Genomic DNA, 27116 nt, shown 5'->3' on the forward strand with positions numbered 1-27116 from the left:
TGGTGAAGAACTTGGCTGTTCAGGAATTGTTCTTAGATATAGTTTATTTCCTTCTTTAGTTATACGATATATTATTACTGGAATGTTACTCCAGATTTTTATGTACTCTGATAAATTGATGCTCGCAGCTGGCTAGAATAATGTAACTCTTTTACCCAATTCACTCCCCTCCTACTTGATGAATGAACTGACAAATAAATGAGGTCCAATTATCCACTGATAATATATCGACGCATATCCTATATCCATTGATATTTCACATTTTCATTGACATAGGTAATACATGTTTCTGCCTAAAGCTCTGCAGATAAAGATTTAGACAATCTGTTCGCCTTTTATTAACTTTATTTAATTCCCTTCACTCACGTTCTCTCATTCGTAGACTTAAATAATTTGATTGGGTTATACAAACTAACAGCGTCAAAGCTTTTCTATAATAAGTTTGTTTACCATAATTGGGGGTTTACATAAATTGATTGTCTTATTCCTGCCAAAAAGTAAAAAGAATATAAATTTTACGAGGACAATTGTTATAAACAGAAAATGACGTCGGGGAACAGCGGGGAGCATGAACAGTTGGCGCTGAGCGGAGAGGTGCGCGGATTGATCAGCGGCAAGACAAAGATTGTCTCCGGTGCCAGCAACGGAGGCGGGCTGGTGGGAGGTGGCTCTGGAGAGATCAGTACGGATGACAGGTAAGAAAAAATCCTCATATAAAAGTAACAGGATGTCTCTATGTCTGTAAGATCTCGCTTACCACTGAACCGAGATGGTTTTCAGTAAAGATTTTTATAGGTCCAGGAAAGAATTATAAATTTTTTGGAGGAGGTTGCCTCTACCTCCCCAAAAGAAATTACTCTCCCCTCAAAAAAAAAATAATATATTTTTTTAATTTTCCCGTTTGTGACAAAAATAGAAGTGGAGGGTCGTATCAACCCCCTTCCCTCACTCAAATGTTCATAGAGGCCTCGAAGGAAGGCGTAACCTGTAGAAATTTTAATGAAACAAAACCTACATTATTGTATTACTTGGTTGACAGTATAATTTGCGGCTAACCAAAATATTGTCTTAACAATAATTAGACGACAATTTGATTAACATTAATTTTGTCCATAAGCTGCACAACAACATTAAACTGTTTCTTATATAAAAGTGATAGAATGTTAGTCTGTCTGTATGTCTCTACTGAAGAGTCACGCTGTGTTATCAATGCAATGGAGAGTGGTAAGGAGGTAACCTCCCTCTTTCCAAGATATTCCCATAATTTTATTGTATTTTGTTGCTTGTTGTCGGAGAGGGGTCCAAATACACCACCCTTTTGAAGATTCATTACTAGTCATTAATATTAAAGTCTAAAACTGCATTATTCCATATTCTTTTTCGTAATTAAACTACTCTATAATTCACTTTGTTCGTCCGCCCGTCTTGACCACTGTACTTATGCACTTTAAATCGCATTGTCCGTAATTCCATTTAGTGCTTTTCTGCCTGTTATTCTTGTTTTTTTTATGTAAACTCGTTATGGCTGCGCTAATCAAGCTAACGTATTAATCGTCCTTGTTTTTAGAGGAACCTGGGGCAGTAAAGTGGAGTTTATCCTGTCATGTTTGAGTTTTGCTGTCGGACTTGGCAATATTTGGAGGTTTCCTTATCTTTGCTATCAACATGGTGGAGGTAACATTTTCTGTCTGTCTGTCAATCTGTCTGCGCGTCTGTCTATCTGTCAGTCTGTCTTTCTGTCTATCTGTTTGTGTGTTTGTATATCTGTCTGTGCGTTTGTCTGCTGATCTGCTTGTCTGTGTGTCTGTTGGTCTAGAGAATATTTGGAGGTTTCCATATCTTTGCTATCAACATGGTGGAGGTAACATTTTCTTTCTTTCTGTCTATCTATCTGTCTATCTGTCTGTCTATCTGTCTGTCTATCTGTCTGTATATCTGTCTGTCTATCTGTCTGTCTATCTGTTTATATGTCTGTCTATCTATGTGTATGTCTGTCTGTCTATCTGTCTATTGTATTTCTGTCTGTGTGTCTGTTCAGCTGTCTGTGTGTCTGTTATTTTGTCTGTCTGTCTGTTAGCCTTGGAAATATTTGGAGGTTTCCATATCTTTGCTATCAGCATGATGGAGGTAACATTTTCTGTCTGTCTGTCAATCTGTCTGTCAATCTGTCTGTCTGTGTGTTTTAATGTCTGTCTGTCTGAGTGTCTGTATGTTGGTCTAGGAAATATTTGGAGGTTCCCATATCGATGCTATTAACATGGTGGAGGTAATATTTATTTGTCTGTCTTTATGTCTGTGCGTCTGTCTGCTTATCTGTCTGTCTGTTTGTCTAGGAAATATTTGGAGGTTCCCATATCGATGATATTAACATGGTGGAGAAAATATTCATCTGTATGTTTTTATGTCTGTGAGTCTGCCTATCTGTCTATATATATGCCTGTCTATCTGTCTGTCTATCTGTCTATCTATCTGTTTGTATATTTGTCTGCCTATCTGTTTGTCTATCTGTCAGTCTACCTGTCTCTATATCTGTCTGTATATATGTCTCTCTATCTGTCTATGTCTCTGTCTTTCTGTCTGTCTTTCCGCCTGTAAATCTGTCTGTTTATCAGACTGTCTATCTGTCTTTCTATCTATCTGTTTGTCTATCGGTCTGTCCATCAGTCTGTCTATCAGTCTGTCTATCTATATGTCTGTCTATCTGTCTATCTATATGTCTGTCTATATGTCTGTCTATCTGTCTATCTATCTGTCTGTATATTTGTCTGTCTACCTGTCTGTCTATCTGTCTGTCTAACTGTCTGTCTATCTCTTGGTCTAGGAAATATTTGGAGGTATCCATATCTTTGTTATCAGCATGGGTAACATAAATCTGTCTGTCTGTCTATCTGTCTGTATGTTGGTCTAGAAAATATTTTTAGGTTTCAATATCTATGCTATCAGCATGGTGTATGTATATCTGTCTGTCTATCTCTCTTTAAAACTATCTGTACATTTGTATGTCTGTCTGCTTGACTAAAAACTTCTTCAATCCACGGAGTTAAATGTAAATAACATAATTGCTCGTTTTAAACATTTTACTACAAGCAGGTCGTTTGTATCTTTTTCCTAAGATTCAATTTATAAGTGGTGATTTTATAAATGGCTAAAATTTGCGTTTGTTTTAAGTTTTATTGTCCCTACGCATTAAAATTTTCTCTAAAGTAATAAAAAAGCAAGTTTTGTTACATAAATAAAGAAAGGAAAAAAAGATTTAATTGCTAAAATGTATTTTAATTACTTTCACATGTCAATTCACAAATGAACAGATTCATAAATGATTGTTTAATTTATTAATAAAGAAGGGACAATTAAAATTTTCTTGGCCAATTTTGTATGCATTTTGCCAATTTTTTTATAGCATTTTTGAAGAAAATAAATACATATAGTCCAAGAGTACAAAATGATTTTCAATGCTTTTTTGTTATAGTTTGAGTCCAAAAACTTCTAAAACTTTGTTCGCTAAAAACTTTTTTATGGATGACTGTCTATATTTGTAACAAGGATGACAACATCCACACGATAATCATAAGTATAAGAATAAGAAGACAAGGAGACTTAAAGAGCATTTGTTAAAATCAAGAATGGGTGCATTTGAGAAAAAATCACAAAAATTCTCACGTACTTCTGTATTTTTTAATGTCAATATTCTACAATAATACAAAATATAATACTACACGAGACATGATTATTAAATTTAGCTTAGAACCGGTTCTAATTCAGCGGATATAAATTGGTTAAGAAGCCATACTGGAAAAAATGCTAAATGTCTTTGTATGTCTTTATACAAAATCTTTTTTTTCTTTTCAAAAAGGCTTCAATTTTCATGAAAACTAATCTTATTTTAACAAGGATGACAACATCCATAAGTAGCACAGCATAAAAAATCGTCGATGGGAATACGTACAGGTAGATTTAAAAGGTTTTTACTTAAATCTAGAATAGATTTATTGGATAAAATAAACATGAAACCTTGTTTTATTTTGCATGATGACGATGGTCAAAATAAATTATATTAAAGATGCTCATAACAATGGGAAAAATTATTTTGATACTGATATCCCATAAAAGTTTGAAAATTGCATCAAAATAAACAAAGATATGGGGAAATATGTAAAACATATAAAAATAGCCAAAAACCTGATAAAAGGCAGTCTGGCCGTCATGGTTGTTTTATTAAAACGACAAAAAATTTAATTTTTAAATCCTTAACTTAAAAAATTTGGAAAATCGGACCATATACACTGAAGATATGGAAAAAAGTGTTAAATATATAAAAATAGCCTAAAACCTGTCAAAAAGGCAGTCTGGCCGTCATGGTTACTTTGTTTAAAAGACGGAAATTTAATTTTGATATCTATAACTGAAAAATTTTGAAAATCGGACTATAAACACTGAAGATATTGAGAAAAATGTTAAATATATAAAAAACATCCTAAAACCTGCTAAAAAGGCAGTCTGGCCGTCATGATTGTTTTCTTTAAAAGACGGAAAATTTAATTTTGATATCTATAACTGAAAAAATTTTGAAAATCGGACCATAAACACTGAAGATATGGAGAAAAATGTGAAAAATATAAAAATAGCCTAAAACCTGCTTAAATGGCAGTCTGGCCTTCATGGTTGTTCCTTTAAACGACGGAAAATTTAATTTTAATATCTGTAACTGAAAAATTTTGAAAATCGGACCATAAACACTGAAGATATGGAGAAAAATGTGAAAAATATAAAAATAGCCTAAAACCTGCTAAAAATCGGTCCGAACGCCAATGATGTTTTATGGTCAATTGTGCTCCTCAATGATGGGAATGTTGTCAAAAAATTTCAGCATTCTATCTTTTATAGGAGCTGAGTAAATCCCATTTCCCCCATAGCGTTACGGACGGACGGACAAAGTGAATTATAGAGTAGCTTCGCTACTAAAAATTAATTATGAGGATAATATTAACATGTTTTTGCAAACTTCTAAAATGTTATATGAAACCTTTTCTATCTTTGTTTTATTAGATAATAGATAAATCTTCCACTGAATTCATTATTTTATGATTACATTGCAGTTCATGAGTCAGTATATCATCGTTATATTTCCCATTTGATAGATGTGACGAAAATTATGCACAAGGAAAAATTATATTTTAGAACTTGATTATGGAGATGCCTCGATTATAATATTTTAGATATGTAATATAACAAATATGGGATAAAGATATCATACAACAAATGTTGTCAAAAAAGTTGAAAATGGTTTAAATTAACATATGGACTTTCTAGGAACAATCATGTAGTTGCTTCTCTTTCTAAGTCATACCTTAATATTACAGGAATCATCGTGTAAAGTTTGAAGTCGATAGGACAATTCTAAAATGCTAACCGTTGCGTATAGACTGACGCACAGACCCTAATTATAGAAAAGTTTTCCATTGAGAATAAATGTAAATTCTAAGGTTCTCTGCATGCCCCAGTCTGCAATACCTAGGTACCATTTGTTGATTACAAGTACAGCAAAGGAAATTATGGGTGCTTTCCTCCAAAGGGACTGTTGAACATAAATACCAACCTCCATTTCCTTCTTTACGTATGTTTGAAATAATTGAAAATAAAGAGAGGGGGTATTTTTATAGGTTGAAAAACTACTACTATCTCCACATTTTCTTTTGTTGTAAAATTAAATGAGTAGGGTGGTTTTTTTATGCCCAACAAGGCACTTCAAGGAATATTATTGTTTTTTTTTAAAGGCAGATTTATTGGGTGGCAAAATAGTTAATGGAATATCCCGAATTTCAAAGTTATTATAACAAGGAGGACAACATCCATAAAAGCTAAGCTCTGAAACGGTAGGACAAAAATTGTGAGTAAATTTGTTGAAAAACTTCTTGATACAGGATAATGTTTACGGACATACTTACATTTTTAGGACTTGATTATAGAGTTGCTTTGCTTATAATATTGTAATTTGTTGTCCCAGGAATCAATATACCAAAAAATAAGAACAATCGGATAATTAGATCGCTTAAAAATGTGTTGTTAAGAAAGTTAAAAGTCAACATATTTAAAATGGACGTACGGACATTCTGGTAATATATACAGAGTTGCTACGCTTTCTAAATCGTGCCTAACTACCACAGGAATCACCATGCAAAGTTTAAAATCGATAGGACAATTCTAACATGCCTGAATTAACGAAAAAATCTAGCCGTCGGACGTAAGGACCGACCCTAATTATAGAAAAGCTTCGCTTTTAAAAATATAAATATTGTATATAGAATAGAAAATTATTTAAGCAAACCTTTAAACTATTGTACACAATGATATATAGAGTGTATTTCAAAATATTATCAATATTTTTTATCAATGGAACTTTCCTATTTGTTGAATTTTTTCATACATATTACATACTGAGTAAAGTATAGTAGTTGGATGATCGTCTGTTTAACTAAGTAATAATTTATAAATTTTGCAGGGAAGCTTAGTATTGGTCCAGTTATGGAGGAGAGTTTCAATATATCTAATAATGGAGCTTTTCCTCAAAGTTCCAATCAAACATTAACCCCTCCCCCCTTACTTTAAATTAAATTTAAAGGGGAAACTGATTAGTTTTTTTTCCTTTGTCTAATCCCCTTAAGGCTACATAGCTCCCAATATAAGCTAACATAACCTAAAGTATTAAACAAACTAACGAAAGACAAGCCCACCCCCCCCCAAATAAAAAAAAAAAAATTTCTTTTCCAAATTAGGTTGGGGAATTTCTATGCTCGACTCAGAACTTTGAAGGATACCACATAAAATTTAATATTCGAAATATTCATATGTTGAATTTTATACGCAAAAAAAGCTAACTCTAACATATAAAAAAAATCCTGCTAATTAATAATTTATTTACATAGAACTTATAAAGACTGACTAGAAATAGAAAGGTTATTGAATATTACCCCGTCCCGGATTTGGAAAATTTTGTTAAAATTTTTGCCCCCAGCCAAAATATGGTTGATTTATGCATAAAAATGACCCATGCAAAATATTTTTTCTGTAATGCAAAAATTGCGATGGTACAAGCACTGCAAAGTTTTTAAAATCTGCAAAAAACCCTGTTTTTATGGCTTTTTTGGGGCTTTTGTACCATCCCAATTTTAATGATTTTTACAAAATTTCAATTCAAGTGTATTGATATATACCTGAAATTTACCAAAAAAAATGGGGGCAGTCTCAATTATAACATATGAAGGTGTAGCAAGTAATCTTCCAAATACAAAATTGTCAAATTGCATACATATATAATATGATTGGGCCGGATACTTTTTTGGGCGGATACTGGATATCTGGCTGATTTATAATGCCAAATATCCGGCAAATAAATGTTATTTGGCCTGATATCCAGTTATTCGACCGGATATTCGGTTATTTGGCCGGATATCCGGTTATTCGGCCAGATATCCGGTTATTCGGCTGATGTTCTTTTATTCGGCCAGATATCCGGTAATTTGCTATATAACGATTATCTATCATTAGAAATCAACCGGATATCCGGTATCCAGCCAAAAAAAGTATCGGCCTAACCCTATTATATATGTATGCAATTGTTTCTTCTTTACAGTAAAGTTTCTGATAGATCCAGGGAATGTTTCAGTTATTACCACTTAAATAAAATTAGAGGATCGACCCTTCTCTCAGGTGCCCAAGAGTCCTTTAGGAGCGTTACCGCTAGAAAGTAATATGGAGAAGCTCTTCTTGTGAAAATTAGATAATTTTTAACATTATCTTTTTATGTGTCATTATTCATTGTTTATCTCTGTTAATTTGTATTGACTTAATGGAAAAAAATTTCTTAGCTTATAAAACATGTTCGGTGCTTTCCCTCAAAGTGTCTTTTAATCACTGACAACCCCTCCCTCCTTATTTTAACTTGCAAGGGTCCCTGGTACCCAATATAAACTATCCTAACCTGACCTTATATATTTAAGAAACAAACTAGAAAGTATCCCTTCCTTTTTTCAAGGTAGGGAGATGGGGGGGGGGGGGGTTATGTGCTCGACTTGGCACTTGGGAAACTGGCAATAATTTGCATTAAACTTACGTCTTCAATATATCAAAAACTAAAGCTATAAAGCAGAAGTACCGATTGCAGAGTTGCTTCACTTTCTAAACCCTTATTGTTACAGGAATCATCAACCAAAGTTTTCAATCAAAAAATTTCAACTTGCTTAGATTAAATAAAAGAGCTAACCTTTACGGAGTTCGTTCAGACTCATATTATAGAAAAGATTTGCATTTAATAAGTATCAGAAATAGATTGGACAAAATAGGCCGTTTAATACACTAGTCCCAAAAGTTTGAAAATAATTCTTCTTCGTTGACTTTGGGGACTTTCAATAAATTTTGATGAATTGGTTTATTAATTTGAGTGTTTAATCGTTTCTACCACTAATTTTTATCTACAGAAGGGTTAATTTTGTGTATTATTAATGGGGATGTACATCCATTCATTAGCTATAGTCTTATCCCTTAGATCCTTCAGTAACATGTTATTTCTTGTTATGTAATAAAAATGAAAGTGTTATTATTAGACTTTGGGTACAGGGATCTAGAGGGATAAGACAATGGCTGATAAATTTATTTGTATATCCCATGATGATACACAAACTGACCCATTTTTGTTGATTACATAGTGGTTGAAACGTTTGATCACTAAACCTAATGAACCAACCAATTAAAATTCAATAAAAGTATCCAAAGTTGTTGAGCCAAGAAATAAAAAAAATGTTATTATAAACCTTCCGGGACTAGTGTATTAAACAGCCCAATGTCCCCTCCCTCCCTAGTTATTATTAGACTTGTGATACACTCTTGTATAGTTCAGGGAGGGAGGGGACATTGAGCTGTTTATTAAATTAGTCCCCAAAGTGTTATAATGGTGTTTTCTTACATTTGGGTTAAAACATTGGGGAAATTCACAAAATTTTATTTGGTTGATTTATTAAGTTGAGTGTTTAAAAGTTTCCACTTCTAGTCTTAATCTACAGAAGGAATAATTTTTTTTATCATTATTGGGGATGTACATCAATTTATAAGACATTGTCTTATCCCTTTAGATTCTTGAATAACATGTTATTTCTTGTTATGTAATAAAAATTAAATTGTTTCAGTTATTATTAGACTTTGGATACAGGGATCTAGATAGAGAAAACAATGGCTGATAAATGGACGTGTATACCCCATGATTATACACAAACTTACCCTTTCTGTTGATTACAATAGGTGGTTGGAACGTCTTATTAAACCAATTAAAATTTCAAACAATCTAAAAAGTTGTTGAGCAAACAAATGAAAAAGGTTTTAAAACTTCGGGGACTAGTGTAATTAACAGCCCATTGTGCTCTGCCTCCCTAGTTATTATTAGACTTTTGGTACACTCTGGTATAACTCAGAGAGGGAGGGGATATTGGACTGTTTCTTTCACTTGTCCCCAAAGTTTTATAATAACAACTTTTGAGAATTTTATTGAATTTTGATTGGTTGGTTTATTAAGTTAAGTGTATAAACGTTTCAACCGCTAAGTTTAATCTACAGAAAGGATAGTTTTGTGCATCAAACTTATATAATAGAGGTAGCCCGGATACTTTTTTGGCCGGATACCTGATATCCGGATGATTTAAAATGCAACATATTTGGTATCCGGTAAATTACCGGATATCCGGTCGAATAACCAGATATCCGGCCAAATTACCAGATATTTGCTAGATTTCGGCCAGATGTAGAATATCCGGCATTATAAATCAGCCAGATATCCAATATCCGTCGAAAAAAGTATCTGGCCCAACCCTATTATATGTATGCAATTTGACAATTTTGTATTTGGAAGATTACTTGCTACACCTTCATATGTTATAATTGAGACTGCCCCCATTTTTTTTGGTAAATTTCAGGTATATATCAATACACTTGAATTGAAATTTTGTAAAAATCTTTAAAACTGGGATGGTACAAAAGACCCAAAAAAGCCATAAAAACAGGGTTTTTTGCAGATTTTAAAAACTTTCCAGTGCTTGTACCATCGCAATTTTTGCATTACAGAAAAAATATTTTGCGTGGGTCATTTTTATGCATAAATCAACCATATTTTGGCTGGGGGCAAAAATTTTAACAAAATTTTTCAAATCCGGGACGGGGTATTGAATATGAAGAATACATACAAATATTTTTCATATAATTCTAAAAAATATGATTATAAAAAAGATCTTTAAAAAGAACTTAATTAATATTATTGATTAAATTTTTGAAAATAAATATTAATTTCGCCTACATTTTGTTTAGATCACCTCTTGGGGCAAAGCCCCTTGAGGCTAGGGGCGAAGCCGCTAGTAATACATATACTGCTAAACATAGATAGATCTAGCCACAAAAGCGAATCAAAATTTTCACTTGCTGTCAATATTAAAATTAAGAGTAGAAAAGTTTGGACTCTGCTAGCTTATACTACCCAATGAAGATTTATTAAAAGCCTCTAAAATTGTTCGATTTATGACCTTTTTATATCTAGAGCTATCCGTTACCCACACCAAAATCCTACACATGGAAAAGTTTCAAAATAGCAAATGATATTATTTATACAAAATATAGATATATATATTTCTGTATACCAATATGAGAAAGGAAATTTCCAACTGTTGAATAAATACCAGGGAGGAAGGGGATATTGGACTGTAAATTACACTGGTACTCAAAGTTTTACAACCAAGTTAGGTTATTCTATTTGTTGCCTCAAAATTCTTTGGGTACTTTATTCCAATCAAGCAGCCAAAATTTTAATCAATAATATTAATCTACAAAAGGGGTAAATCTATATCATCATTGGGGGTTTGACATAAATTTATTGTTCACATTGCCTTTTCCCTTATGATACCTGACGATAAAGAGAGAAAGCATTGAGTTGGTTTCACATACAATATTTTCCAAGCACAGCAACTCTGTAATTAATTTCGTTGTTATAACCTTAACAAAATTCTACATAGCAACCCAATTAGTTGAGTTATTTTAAATAATAATTAACCTATTTATTTCCTATCCTATGATATAATGTAGAAAGGATTTTTCTGATGGCAAAGATCTCGGAAATGGCTGTACCGATTGGGTTGTACATTTCAGGGAAGATTTATGAATATCTTGGGGCGGTTTTAGGATATTTTCCCGACCTCTCACAACCGTACCCCAGAGGTTAGGGGCGAAGCAACTACTTATAATACAAATTATTGAAAATATTTACTTTACCCTGTGAACTGTTCTTTTTTACTTTTCTTCCTGGGAAACATCAAAATCTGTATGTTTATCCTTATGTGAAAGTAACAGGATGTGTGTGTCTGTCTGTCAGAAAATCTCGCTTACTCCTGTACCTATAATGCCCTTTTTTACATCGAAGCTTCTAAAAGGTTCCATCTGAAAACATATTTATGTCTATTATTATATTATATTTCAGCTATCCGTTTCACAATTAGACGAACACGCTCTAAATATATAAAAGCAAGCATTATTAACATAGTACCCGTCTTAAGTTTAATTAATATTACTAAGTTGAAAGAAATTCTATGCAATTATATTTTAAAAATGGCCTTGAAACTTAAATTAGCCTGAACCTATATATTTTCTATTCAATATATGACTTGGTCGTAGATTTGTGGATATCGAAATTCTATAATAATTAGGCTAATATTCATTATTTATTAGCGTAATAAAATTACACTTACCTTTCAATTTTTGAAAGCGAAGCTACTCTACAATTCATTTTGTCTGTACGTCCGTTAGTCAGTCCGTAACACTATGGGAGAAATTTAAATTTCATTGCTGATTTTGAAGATAGTCAGCTGAAATTTTTTGTGTGGAGATTTCTATGACATATTCACATCTATTCTATAGAGATATACCTTATTTTATCAAAAAAATGTTTCGTGATTTTCTTTGAGTTTTTGTTTTGCCATAATTCACTGTGTCCGTTTGTCCATTCCATTATTTTTTGTCCTTCGCTACTTATAGATGTTTCCATCCTTGTTTTTATAATTAATCACTTTTATTCTTTGACTAAAGAATATCATTTAATATATTTTTTTGGTAGAATTAAAAGAAGTAGAACATAAAAATCCTTTACTTTTTTGTAATATTTTTACTCAAACTTTATTTTAAGGTCTTTTATTGATAATGACGATTTTATATAGTAAAACAACGTTTTTTACTTCATTTAGTTTTATCTTTAATCTTATAGTTTTATGATTTTTATTAAACAAATTGGAAGATTTTTTCAAAAAGTTTTAGTTGATTTTTAGAGCTATTTGATATTTTCATTTAGGTGCATTTCTGATTCCGTACGCCTTGAATCTTGTGTTTACTGGTTTACCACTGTTCTACTTTGAACTATCATTAGGACAGGTAAAATAAAATCCGGTAGATGTCGGGTGCAGAAAAATTACGTTATCTTCTAACAGATTCAGTTGTTTCTTGCTGACAAAGTTTACGATATAAAATAGAAATATAATTGCTTGAAAATGTTTTATAATACCAGCCCATAATTAATTTTTTTTTCATAGCATAAACACCTATTTAAATCCTTGAAAACAATCTTTATTAATTATGTTTTTTAAGTTACTCAGATTGGGAAATAAAAAGTATTAAGAATTTTACTTATACAACTTTAGTGAGAAATGTATTTATTATTGGCGGCTGCGCCCAAGGCATCCTGATACTTTATTTTCTAAGAAAAATATCCTAAAACTATTCCATGGCTTAGATATAAAAATAAGACAGCCTAAAAACAACTTGGAACCTACATGAATCTTCCTTGAAAAAATTTAAACTCAATTAGTTATGCTATTATTGAAATCTTAACCAAAAACAAAACAAAAATACGTTTACTACTTTATATAATAGGATTTTATGTTTTAGTATGCCAAAAGTTCGCCAATTCTGTTATGGTCAATTTGTCCAGCATTTAAAGGTGAGTTGTTCTTAAGTTAAGTATGTAACATGTATTGTATCAAATGCTTTGTTAAAATCATAGTAAAATTTAGATTCTGATACATCTTTTTCTTATATAACATTGTAAATTTGAATACTTAACATAAATTTAAATTTTTGAAGTATCAAGGAAGAATAAAGAGTAAGCGTTATTAGTTAGGAAAATCTACAAAAATTATTTGTTAAGCATATCTTACATTTAGCAGCCAACCTTTGTAATTTTCTCAATTTTAAATTTTTTTTTCTTCATTAAGGTGTTGGTTATTCCATGTTGATAATTGTGATTGGTATTGGTCTCTACTACAATGTCCTCAACTCTTGGATCATATACTATCTTGGTGTCTCTATTATTAGTACCTTTAGTAAGTATTATAGTATCTTATTCCTATACAGTATTCTTATCTCTAGGACTATCTACTATCTTGGTGTCTCTATTATTAGCACCTTTAGTAAGTATTATAGTATCTTATCCCTATACAATATTCTTAACCCTAGGACTATCTGATATCTTGGTGTCTCTATTATTAGTACCTTTAGTAAGTATTATAGTATCTTATTCCTCTACAATATTCTTAACTCTAGGACTATCTACTATCTTGGTATCTCTATTATTAGTACATTTAGTAAGTATTATAGTATCTTATTCCTATACAATATTCTTAACTCTAGGACTATCTACTATCTTGGTATCTCTATTATTAGTACATTTAGTAAGTATTATAGTATCTTATTCCTATACAATATTCTTAACTCTAGGACTATCTACTATCTTGGTATCTCTATTATTAGTACATTTAGTAAGTATTATAGTATCTTATTCCTATACAGTATTCTTATCTCTAGTACTATCTACTATCTTGGTGTCTCTATTATTAGTACCTTTAGTAAGTATTAGAGTATCACATTCCTCTTTCTAAGTTACCTTGTACTGACGGATATATTTTGTCATAAAGTAGTTGCGTTACTAAAAAAATAAAGGCATGATTTTTTATTATTTGACATTTAGTTTACATGCTGAAACCTCATTAATATTGCAGCAACTTTCATTTTAATGTTATACCTTTAAATGTATAACATTTCATTTATATAACTGACGGCTCTGCCTCCAGCATCTTGCAGCTTTCGATATAGAGGCGGTTATTGTTGGTGTTGAACTAATCATGTAAGAAATGGAGGGTAGCTTTCGTTAGGGGCATTATAACCTCCGAATAGTAGCCTAAAACCTTAACAGGTCCAATGAAAAAATTAAATCTTACTTTTTTTGCTGCCATTGCAATTCTACTGGATATGTTAATTTTTTGTCTGACAAATGAATAACGATTCCGGCCTTTACCCCATCTCTTCCCCTCCAAATGGATGAACGTACTGACCAATAAATGAATTCCATGTTAGCAAGCTAAATTAAAGACAATTTTTCTCACGTATATTCTACATCTATTATCTGACATTACAAGCATATCATTGTTTATTTAGAATTGAGTTACCTTATTTTAGGTCAAGGTAAAAGCTGGGCTTCTGGTGGTAATGACTCGGATCTGCTCCTTCCCTGGAGTAATTGCAATAACAGGTATATACAATGAAAATTAACCCTTTTTGGAGCATTTTTTCACAAAGCTTGAAATGTAAAATCTTTTTCTTTATATTAAGTGGATTATTGATTTTACTTTATTTAACATTTATTGAAAAATATTTTTTTAGGGGGGAAGGACGAGCTGTAGATTCAATAAACCACTATTGATATATTTTTCTTGGCACAAGGAGATATAAATGATTAATAAAGTTTAAAATTCTAAAAAAGTTTTGTGAAAATTTACCCCATCAAAAACTATTTTGTGTACATAAAGTTTTAAGTTTCATAGGATTGAATGATATTTCTGAAAACTTTTGATATTTTTATACACATTTAATGTTATTATTATTCTAAGCTCCATTAATTTTTAATTGTTTTCCTTAAATATCATGAAATCTGTTGATATAAGATATTTTTCAAAATATATTTCTTGCAATATAAACAGTTTTATCCCAAAAGCAATAAACTTTAAATGTTAGAGAATTATAAAAGTTTTGTTGCTAAAAGATTAATTTGAAAAATATCAACTTTTTATGCTGATTTGTCAAAATTTGAATATTACAGTAATATTTTAAAAATTTGTTACAATACAAGCAAATTAACAATTTTATTACATCAGCAAAACTTGAAAAAAGTACAAAAACGTAATGATTTTAAGGGATAAGACAATGGAAGATAGATTGATATACATCCCTAATGATGATAAACAAGATTACCCTTCTGCAGATTTAATTTATTGGTTAAAAGGTTTGGACACTACTGCTTTTTAACTAACCAATCAAAACTTAATAAAAGTTTTTGAGCCAACGAATAAGATAACGTGGATATAAAACTTTGGGTACTAGTTTGATTTACAGTCCAGTGTTCCTTTCCCCCATGACAAATTTTTTATCAACTTTTTCTACTGCATAAATATTCAAATTTGACAAATATATGAAATTGTTTTAAATTGTTCAATATATAAATGAACACTGCAGTCTAAGTATTTTTTAAAATTCTGCCTTTATATTTTTGTGACACAATTGTGATAAGGTAGAATTTTAAGTTTTAAAAGAAATTTAATTAGGTATGTATAAGTTTCAAATAAACTAATTTACTTGCAGTTATTTTGTACATTGAACAATTTAAAAATGTACTTATGGTTTAAAAACTTGACAGCTTAGTCTAATCCATTACTTCAAAATTTCAGTTGGAATACAGATGAATGTGTAGAAAGTACAGGTAAAGTACACAGTACACTACAGGATAAGTATTTACATCGTGTGTACTTTGGTCTCAATAAATGTACTTTACAATCTTAAGATATAATAAAACTTTCATTTGCTCTATTTTAAGTGCTTTTAATTCACTACATGTATCTTAAGATTTTACTGTACAAAAATGAATCCATTGCTACATCACCAAAGAGTAAAACTACACAAAAAATGCAACATTCTGAAGTACAAGAGTACACACTGAAGTACAAACAAGTGTACAAGAGTACAGCAATCTTGATGGCTTGGTGAACTCAGAATACTGTGAAAATAAAAACAGTTTGTGGTGTTTAAACCTAATATGATAAGTAGTAAAAATTGTATCCTAAAATGTATGTCATATTTTTTTAAAAGTTGCAATTATTTTTAAACCTCACCTGGAGCCCTTGTTCACATTATTTTACGCAAAAATATCTTAAACATTTGATCACACTTGTAAATAAAAGTTTTATGTTTTATGAGAATTTTTATCAATAAATATCTTACGAATTATGAAGGGAGGGGGATTTAGGCAAGTAGACTCTCTATTTAAAAATTATTGTTTTAAAAAGAAAAATTAAAAAGGGGGGATGGGTAATTACTCGTAGGGGGTTGGTGATGCTCAACCCCAAAATAGATATAAACCTTCCCTAGACCTATGAAAAGCTCAATTGTGAGATTTATGTAAAACATTTCCAAAACTTAAAATTTTTACGGCACCAGTTTAGGTTTAAAAAGAAGGATTGAAAATAAAAACATTGTAATTTTTCCTAACTAGGTCTAGACGAGGAGACACTGACTATGATCAACATGACTGGTGCTCATGAGACAGCAAACCATGTCTCTGCTGCGGATGAATACTTCCACAGGAGTGTCCTACAACTACATGAGTCCCCTGGCATTCATCAGGTAGGGAACAGGCAGGAACATGAACATCTGCTACAACATTCACGTAATAATATATATTTGTGTTAATCCCAGGAATAAGACACTTGCAAATAAATTGGTATGTATCTCCAATGATGATAAACAAAATTATTCAGTAGATTAAAGTTATTGGTTTAAAAATTTGATACTAATAGTTTGGATCCAACCAAAGTAAAATACAAGTTTAGAGTCAACACGGATAAGAAAACGTGGTTGTAAAACTCTGGGTACCAATGTAATGAAAAGCCAATTGTCCCCTCCCTCCCTGAATATTATACACTAAACTTCATTGATATTGAGAGTAATCTTTCTTTTTTAGATTGAAGGTCTGCGACTTGAGCTTGCAGGTTGTCTGCTAATTGCCTGGTTACTGGTTTACTTTGCTCTTCTCAAGGTTACATCAAATTAATTGTTTGATTATTTGACACTTGCCGTTCTTGATATTGTTAGCTGTTTGTTACATCAATTTTTATCTTAGCATAGGGCCAGCCGGTCAAATTCAGCCAGCAATTTCTTTTTAAAATCGAAACACAAACAATTTCGTTTTTGCAATTGTCGTTAGTCGTGTCCACTCAGAAATTTTTAGCCTTTTGAGAAATCTATGCCTGTTGTATGATTTATTACTTGCTCACACACTTAATTGCTCAAAAATACACTGTGTCCAATATTTTATATTAAATGCATTGTAGGGTTTTAGAATTAACTTGTTTAATTTTTTTGTGGCGAAGGTACTATATAATTCACTGTGTCTGTACTTATGTCAGTCCGTAACGCTTTACTGGAAATGTGATTTTCTTGACTATGATTCAAGAAAGACGATTGAATAATTTTGTGATTGTTGATCATCAAGTGTATTATTTACATGGTCCATCGGTCATGTTACAATAGACCTATGAATATAGAATTTAGAAAGGTTTCGTGATTTTCTACCATACATATAGAAATATATTCATAATTCACTTTGTATGATGGTTCGTCTACGATTTTTAATGCTTCGCTAATTACTTATGTTGTCATGCTTGTTTTAATTTTATACAAAGCAAAATATTATTTATTTAGGGAGTAAAAAGTCTTGGAAAGGTTGTTTATTTCACTGCCCTCTTCCCATACTTTATTCTTCTTGTTTTGCTAGGTAATTATTTTTATTATTTTAGTAGCGCAGTTACATTACAATTAGGGTATGTCTGACCGTCTTAAAGGTCGTCATTAATATGATTCATCTCTTGGGGGAAAGGAGGGGACATTGGACTGTAAATTACAGAGTTACCAAAAGTTTTTATTATCACGTTTTGTTATTTGTTGGCTTAAAAACTTTGGGTACTTTTATTAGATTTTATTTGGTTAGTTTTAAACTAGCGTGTTCAAACTTTTTAACAAGATTTTTATCTAAACATGGGGTTAATTTTGTTTAAAGTCATGGGGGATGTGTATAGATTTATAGTGCATTGTCTTTTCCATTAAGATACCTGGTTACAGTTATGTTTTGTTGTACTTGCTCTTAAAAAACTAATGATTCAGAAAATTCAAAATTTATCAACAAAGGGAGAGGTAGGTTTCGGGTAAAATCCGTAAAGGCTATGTACATTATAAGTTAAAAGCAGTAGTAGAACGATAAAAATTTATGTTAACTTTTTAAAATAAAATTTTGTCTATAGTTCTTTTCAATAAGAAATACACATATTTAGTGAATATTATCGTTCTACTACTATTTTTAAGCCTTAAAACACACTCCTTTACGGATTTTACCCGAAACCTACCTCTCCCTTTATTGATTTTATAAAATCTTGAAAGTGTACAAAAGTTTTAGTAGATATTGTGTAGAATATATGTCTATGTGACGGCAATTGAGTATAGAGATAAATCTACATTATAAATAATAAAAAAATAAATCCTATGCCTATGAAAGAACTTGTCAAAAATATTTACACTCTTATGTTGCCAATTTAGGTTGCTAATATGGAACTCATTTACTAATCAGTTCGTTTATCAAGTAGGGAGAGGAGGGTTATGGGGTACAGAGGTTGATGGAGGTATTGTTATTTTAGCCAGATTCAAGTATTAGAGTACATGAAAATCTAGTGCTACATTCAAGTAATTATGTATCGATTGACTCCGTAGGAAAATATTTTTTTGTTTAAAATAAAAATTTAAAATTATTTTTTTCAGTGAAGGGAATGACTCTGCCAGGAGCTATGGACGGAATCTACTTTTATATCAAGTAAACATATCAAAATAACATTTGTGAATTTGTTTTTGTTTAAAATTCTGTAGATTTACATTTAAAAATTATTCAACTACATTAAAATTATATTTCTTTGGTATTATACGCATATTGGATTTTAATTTGTGTATTCTTGACTTTATATTAGTGTTTGTCTAACCAATATTTTTGGTTTTGGACGAATTAAGTAAGATTAATTAAAGACCTTTAAACCTCTTAACTCGCGGAATTTGTCGGAGAGGTGTCGGGTTCAAGTCTGGACTACGACGCGCCCTATAAAAGATAAAGAAATATACGATGCTATGTTGGGCACGTGACACTATGAGATTTGGGGGAACACCTTTGCCCATTAATATTAAGGTGCAGCTCTTTTCCATGCACAGTTAATTCCTACATTTTTTTTAGAAACCTTTATTTTAAACTAGCTGCTAAACCCTTAGTGTATCTAGGGGCATTTTAAGGAAGGTGGTGGGGTAATTCGAGCTTCCATTTTTCATTTTCCTGATGCGATTTTCCTTCAGGGTTTGAGAGGTACCCTCCCCCAAAATTGTTATACATCTTCCTAGGACCTGTAAGAAGCTTTACCGCAAAGAAGCGTAATATTGGTCTTGCATTTAGCAAGATTCTTTGCAGTATACATACACATCCTATTACTTTCAGGCCTGACTGGAGCAAACTGTGGAGTGTAAAAGTTTGGGCGGATGCATCCATGCAAATATTCTTTTCTCTGGGTCCCTGCTGGGGATCTCTCATCACCCTCGCCTCTTATAACAAGGTACTTGCATCGATTGGCTAGTGGATACGCCCCTAGAGGCTTAGATGCCTCTAGGAGCACATGATGGAAAGGGGGGACGAATCTTACCTGCACTTTTAATTTTAGACTAAAACGAATCAATAAAAAGCAATTGTTTTTCGTTGGGTGATTTCTCCTGTAAGGGTTGGGATACCTTCCCCCAAATAGCTAAAAACCATCTTTGGACATATAAGAAGCTTCACTGTACTGGAGTACCTGTCCATTGATTAGCGAGCTCTTATGCTAAAGACAGACACACACACTTATAGATATCCTGTAACCTTTAAAAACTAAATTTCTTACCAAATTTGTAAACTATTAAAGCAACGTTTTAAACGCAATTAGATATATTTGATAATTGAATGTGCACAAAAAAGTTATTTAATCAAAAGTTTTCTCTACATATACGTAGTTATGATATTATTTATTTTGGCATCTGTCTGGTATTTTTAATATATGCAACATATTTTATTTAATATTATAGTATTATTCGTAACCAATATTTGACAAAAGTAAAATAATCACTAAAAATATTTCTGTTTAGTTCAACAACAATACGCTACGTGACGCTGTCATAATTGCCACCGCTAATTGTGCCACAAGTTTCTTTGCTGGTTTTGTTGTTTTCAGGTAATAGAAAGATTTATTTTACCAAAAAACAGAGCTCGACAGCTGCGCCTCAGCCGCGCATAAGCCTCAAATTCTTTTTAAAAAGTAATTCCTAAAAAAATTGTCTCTTCAGGAACAGGCTTAGACATCCGGCTAAATTTTATTGTTATTAAATCACTGAGGCTTACATGCGGCTTCCGCTCGACTCGGCTAATGAGCCTGCAAAAAATCCGATTATTTAAACCTCAGTGACCTGAAGGGATAAGACAATGGGCAATAAATTGATATAAAAACCAAAACAAAATTACCCCTTCCGTAGATGAAAGGTTTTGGTTTAAGTGTTTGAACTAAATGTTGGAAAGTGTCATGTGTGACGTCATAAATATACGTCTAAAGAGGGGGGATGAGAGGAGAGGTGAGAAAGAAAACACCTAAAAAAGAGATGGATTTAGGCGTTATTTTATGACATCACACATAACACTTTCCAGCTCTTCATTTTGGACACTAGAACTAAACAATCTCAAAATTCAAGAAAAGTACCCAAAGTTTTTAAGAAATTGAATAAAATAACATAGTTATAAATTTTGGGTACCAGTTCTATGTCCAAGTTCTGCACTAATCCTGATAAAATCAAAACTTCCTCTTAATATTATAACATTTGAAAGTTTGGAGCGCCATATATGTCTAAAATTATTATTATTATATATTATTTTTTAAAGATTTCTTCAAAGTCCATAATATATAACTACATTGAAAGTTCAATGTAGTTATAACAAATATAGAAATAAGAACTACGTATTTAAGGTACTGACAGATCCGTGTAATTTAATTTCTATTTAAATTAATTTACATTTAATGATTCTTCATTCATAAAATACAAAATATGATTAATTTAGTATGAATTGACGTAATTGCCATGGTCTAAAGGGATAAGACAACGGAAAAAAAATTTATTTACGTTCCCAATGACAATGAACAAAATTTCTCCTTAATAAAATTATTGGTTGAAAATTTTGGAACCTATCGATCAAAATTCGATAAAAGTATCTAAAGTTTTAAGCCAATAAATAAGGTATCTTAGCTATGAAACTTTGTATACCTTTTGCTTTTGCTTATGCTTTTAAGGGTGTATTCAAAGTTTTATTTTGCTAATTTTATTATTTTTGTTCAGTTTTATTGGATTCATGGCCCACTCACTGGACAAGTCAATTCAGGACGTTACTGTTTCAGGTAAACTAATAAGTAGTGCAACCGTAGTAGGGGGCAGCGGCCCTGTACTAATGTGGTAAGCCGAAGCGTTTCAGCTCACCGGTTGCGAGTTCGAATCCAACGAGCCCCTAGCCTTGAAGTATTCTATAAGTATAACAATAAGTTAGGTTTGAAGGGGGTGTGGGAGACAAGGGCGTAGCCCGCGGCGGTAGACATCTGTGGGGTAAGCTGTAGTAAAAGGGAAGGCACCATCTCCCGGTTGAATAGTTGCCTGAGGGGCGCGGGATTGCTAAGTGTCCGTGCCCCTCCCCTATTTAGCCCGTCCAATCTGACCGCTGCCGACGGGGTCATCTGCGGTCATGAGGTGAATGGTGATATAATAGGATTAGTGCAGAAGGCTTGACTTGATAAGCCACTGCGTAGCAACTCTGTAGAATACCCGTCCGTCTGCTGCCGTATTACCACAACCTCCCCTTCAAGGGCTGCGGGGCTCCCGAGCCACCAGGCCTTGAACCTGGGGATACGGCAGCCTCTGTCTGCGAACGACACATCTTCCTGGGGCACAGCTCGGTGCAGGACAGCCCTGGCTATACAGGCTCCGCGGGACACTCGCTGCTCGGTCTGACTGTGGTTGGATATCAGCATTGTCAACTCCCGGTTGGCTTCCAGCTGAGGGTTGGCGACAGCCAGGCCCCGTCGTTGGAAATTTGGCCTTGTTTGCAGGACTAGCTCTGTCTCGGCTGGTAACTGAACACGGAGGCCTAGGCTCACTCTAGAGGCTCCCAAGGGGGGAACAACGATGGAAGAAGGCGCGTAGAATTCCATAGGGGCGCCCACCTTGTCCAGGTTGCTCGGCCTCTTAGCTCCCACCCGGATGGGGATAGCTGTCATCTGGAGGGGACACATCGCTTCGGCTTCACCCTCTGGGGCCGCCACTTCCATCTCAGTGGCCGCTTCTTCTCCTGTAGGCTCGCTGCTGGCAGGCAGGGGCTCCATGTCAGCATCAGGGTTCCAGACTGCATCCCTAGGTGGTTCTGGGGCTGGCGGCGCCAGCGGTGGTTCGTTGGCTTGGTGCTGCAGGTTCTCTTCTACCGGGTCACGATCCTGGCCGCTAAGCTGTGGGGCGGCGGCTGCCGGCTTGTACACTGGAAACTGTCCTGGTTCACTAGCTGGCAATGCCGCAGCTCCGGCCAGCAGCTCAGTGGCGTCCTCGTCGCCGTCCAGGTCGCCTTGGATGTCTGTTGGAATCTGCTGGGCGGTGACATCTCCTGTGTATTTGCGCAGTCGGCTGACATGCGCGGTGATTTCCAAGATCTTGGCTGTTGGAGAGGCGGGTTTGATGACGTAGTGGACGTCCGTGGCCCGTCTCACTACCTTCCAAGGGCCAGTCCACCTCTTGGTAATCTTGGCTGACTTCCCTGGCACCAGGTCTCCAACTTTGTATTTGGCCAGCCGTGCTGCGGAGGGTCTGCCAGCTGCGGGCTCCCCTAGCTGGCAAAGGTGGTGGAGGTATTCAGCCTGTTCTGCTAATTCTTCGGCGGACGCTGCCGGCATATTATCATCCTCCCGGCGGCTGAGGGCGTCAGCATTGGTGTTCTGGGTGCCAGGACGATGGCAGACAGTGAAGTCTAGGGCCGCTAGCTCCTCCTGCCAGCGGGCCACCATCCCTGTGGATGTGTTCAGTGACTTCATCTGTAGCAAGGCTGAGGAATCAGTGTTGATCTGGAAGCTACGGTAGGACAAGATGCCGTGAAATTTCCGGATCCCATACATGATGGCGGCCATCTCTCCCTTCCAGGACGGATAGCGGGTCTCGGGGTCGGTTGTCTTGCGCCCCACGGCGGCAATGAGCCTCTCCTTGCCGTCCTGGCATTGGCTGAGTATGGCAGAGATGGCACGGCTGCTGAAGTCAGTGGTGAGCTGGAACACGGCTGGTAAGTCAAACCTGGGTGGCGCAGCATCCACCCAGTGCGTGCCTTTCTCGACTACACGCGGCTGCTCTGGCAGTGGGCCTGGCAGAGGCCCCTCGTAACTCAACTCTCTCTTGGCTGTCTCCCGGTCTATGGGGACGCCACGGAGTGGGATAAACTCCCCACGCACCCACAAGCAGGGGGGTTGCATGTCAAAACAGAGCCTAGTTCCGAACTCCTTGAGAAAGTACCCTCCTAAGTTCAGAGGGTGTGAGAGATTCCGTACCACAGTCACGTGGTACAGATGGAGTATAAGAGTGTGTGAGACTGCCATATATAATTCATATAATTTTCCAATTACCTGAAGGGGTTGCCCTTCCTCATTAGCAGTCAGGATTTGGGTGTTGTCTGGAACCAACATCCGCTGCACGCCCATTGCGTGCATGAGGTGTTCAGAAATAACAGCAGACCCTGGTACACGGTTGCCAGAATCTACCATGGCATCAACCTGTACGTGCTGGGCAGGGTCAGGAGTAGGGAACCTCACCCTGATGTGGCAGGGGAAGTGGAGGTCCTGCCCTTGAGACAAGGGGGCCTCCCGCTCGGCTGGGGTCGGCAGAAACTTCGGCGGTGGCCGAACCGCAGCTATGGTAGTATCGCTTACCATGGTGTGTGTAGACCGCTGGTGGTGGCTTATACTGTAGCTTCGAATCACTAGAGCTTATCAATTATCACTGGGTCAACAATTTTATATTTCTTTTTTATCACTTGGTTGACATTTATAAACACTTATGTGTCTAGTTATCACTAGGAGCTCTAGGCGTGATTCTGGAAGCGATGGCAGCAGGGAATGTTCGTCCTGCAAGGGTTGATGGCTGGCGGCGGCAGGGAATGTCCCGTCCTGCAGCGCCGCTGGTTCGAATCCCGAAAGATGGCGGCAGGGAATGGCCCTTCCTGCAGCGCCTCGGGTTCGAATCCTGGGAGGTAACGGCAGGGAATGTCCCGTCCTGCCGGACCTTTGGCTCAAATTCTGCTATCCGTCGCAGTGGTAGGCCTTACTTGTGTGCTGAAGCTTCGCAGCCACACATTGCCTTCTCAGGGAGACCAGCACTTAGCTGTCCGTCTCGTAGGTTTGGCCTGGGTGTCCTGGGGCTTGTCCCAGCTACACTTGCCAATTTAGACTCAGTTCTGTAGCCGTCTGAGCTAAATTATCCGATTACCGTGGCTGCGCACCTAGCGCTACTCCCACACGGTACGGAAAAACGCCGTAAACTGGCGCTTTTAGCAGGCTAAATCTGCTTGCCGTAGGCCAGAGGCCTACATAATGCGTTCAAAATGATGGAAAATCGACCTAAAAAGGCCGTCTTGCGGGTCAGTTGGCTTCTCAGTTGGCAGCTGACTGTCCCCTTACTTGCAAAAGGGTCCAATCAGAGGTAGAATTGGCTAGTTTCTGTAGGGCTCAATTGAAACACGCTGACACCAAGTTGTGGTAAGCCGAAGCGTTTCAGCTCACCGGTTGCGAGTTCGAATCCAACAAGCCCCTAGCCTTGAAGTATTCTACCAAAACAAACTAGCAGGATTTACTCATACAGAAATTATATTTAAACTGAATACATTTACAATGGGTGGTTACTATATATATACAAAATAGATTATAACAATAAGTTAGGTTTGAAGGGGGTGTGGGAGACAAGGGCGTAGCCCGCGGCGGTAGACATCTGTGGGGTAAGCTGTAGTAAAAGGGAAGGCACCATCTCCCGGTTGAATAGTTGCCTGAGGGGCGCGGGGTTGCTAAGTGTCCGTGCCCCTCCCCTATTTAGCCCGTCCAATCTGACCGCTGCCGACGGGGTCATCTGCGGTCATGAGGTGAATGGTGATATAATAGGATTAGTGCAGAAGGCTTGACTTGATAAGCCACTGCGTAGCAACTCTGTAGAATACCCGTCCGTCTGCTGCCGTATTACCACACTAACGCTCGTTTTTAATAGAGGGATCGCGCCGATATGGTATGATTTCTTTATGCTTACTAATTTAAACAATCCACAAAAATCAATATATATACAAAATAGAATAAATGGGTGGAGCCCCACAGGGTTGGGGGGCAATCAGCTGGAGGGGTAGGTTGCGCACTGCGCAGTGGGGGTTGGTAGGAGGCGGAGACTCGTTAATCTGCGACAGCTATACGTGACATTTAACATGTAACGGGAGTTAAGGCTGAGTGGTTAATTTTCTTGGGTTTATGGTGATAGATGTGAATCTTTATTATCAGCAAGGGCGGGGGCGAAGGAGTGAAGCGTGCTTGGAAGTGGGTCTGTTCTTCCTTCCCCCATTAAATTACCATAAATTCCTTAGTCTTTTCTATATATGCAATATGTCTAACAAATAATGCCTAAACAAACTAACATATAAAATAATTAAAAAGAGTTTTAGTGAAAAAATCCTTTGTTTAAGTTTTAAAGACACACTATATGATTTATTTTAGAGAAACTACTTTATAATTCACAATTTCCGCTATTTAAGATAGATAACTCAGATATTTGTTCTTAATTTGACAACTGAACATCTGTTTTATACCTCATCATGTCCGTTTGTCCATCCAGCATTTTTTATGTACTTCACAACTTTTAGATGTGCTGTCGTCCTTGTTTGTATTAGAACAAGTTCGCTTCCATAAATATTTTTCGGATCATGGAAAGAAAACGAAGTAGCGGGTTTCGTCGTATTTTCTTTTATTCTATTTCTAGCCCCTGCGGAGCAAATTTCCTAACCTTGGAGGGCAACCATTAACATTTAGTTAACCTAACCTAAAAAAACGATAATATCGAAAATTCGACAAACCATTCTACTTAGTTTTCTTTCCATGATTCTGAATTTCCCTCATTGTATTTTAGGCCCTGGACTAGCATTCATCGTGTATCCCGAGGCTCTGACCCTGCTGCCCTACTCTGGAATATGGTCGGTCTTGTTCTTTGTTATGCTTCTATCACTTGGATTGGGTACACAGTTCTCCATTATGGAGACCATCTCAAGGATAGTGGGCTTTTTTTTATGGACATTTATTACTTAGATCTTACACCGAAGACGAAGAAAGTCCCTCAAAAAAAATTCTGACGTCATAAAATGAGGAATTAGGAGAGGAGGAGTAGGAAAGAAAACTCCAAAAAAATAAATGGATTATCCCTCATTGTTATGCCGTCACATGCTGATTTTTTGAGAGACTTTCTTCGTCTTCCTTACACCAGATTTTAATGTTCTCAAATAAAGTGAAACTCGCAGCTGCCTAAAATGTCGATATCCCTTATCCACCCCCTTTACCACATTCTCCCCCTAACACTGGATGAATGACCTGACCAATAATTGAGGTCCATGTTAGCAAGCTAAATTGACGACAAATTTTCCCCTGTCAATATATCCACGTTTAACGATACAAAAATGCCAAATTGACATTTTTTACTCAATAAGGTCTTTTTTTGATAAATTCTAAATTAAATCTTTCGAGTGTATGGTTACGCGGCTAATCGTTTTTTAAACAACAAATTGGCTGCACCATATTTGTATGGCAGTCCTAATTGTTCTTGTTAATGAGAAGTTCCATTTTTGGGCTAAGGAT

The 27116-nt window shown here is 35.2% G+C and overlaps 1 protein-coding gene across 1 annotated transcript in view; it reads left to right on the plus strand.

Annotated features, from left to right (window-relative positions):
• The first annotated feature begins 528 nt into the window (after positions 1-528).
• The window catches only part of LOC145326892 (sodium- and chloride-dependent glycine transporter 2-like), a 31297-nt gene continuing 4709 nt past the window's right edge, over positions 529-27116 (plus strand). The window contains exons 1-15 of the mRNA XM_080170333.1: positions 529-695; positions 1568-1674; positions 12371-12450; positions 12964-13015; positions 13290-13397; positions 14530-14602; positions 15795-15826; positions 16616-16746; positions 17084-17158; positions 17824-17896; positions 18931-18982; positions 19646-19760; positions 20323-20408; positions 21559-21617; positions 26398-26533. Of these exons, the coding sequence (XP_080026459.1) occupies positions 544-695; positions 1568-1674; positions 12371-12450; positions 12964-13015; positions 13290-13397; positions 14530-14602; positions 15795-15826; positions 16616-16746; positions 17084-17158; positions 17824-17896; positions 18931-18982; positions 19646-19760; positions 20323-20408; positions 21559-21617; positions 26398-26533 (1331 nt within the window). The 5' untranslated portion in view covers positions 529-543. The remainder of the gene's footprint in view (positions 696-1567; positions 1675-12370; positions 12451-12963; positions 13016-13289; positions 13398-14529; positions 14603-15794; positions 15827-16615; positions 16747-17083; positions 17159-17823; positions 17897-18930; positions 18983-19645; positions 19761-20322; positions 20409-21558; positions 21618-26397; positions 26534-27116) is intronic.

Source organism: Acartia tonsa, chromosome 8 (assembly GCF_053477335.1).
Source record: "Acartia tonsa isolate MP-2025a chromosome 8, ASM5347733v1, whole genome shotgun sequence".
Lineage (NCBI taxonomy): Eukaryota > Metazoa > Arthropoda > Copepoda > Calanoida > Acartiidae > Acartia > Acartia tonsa.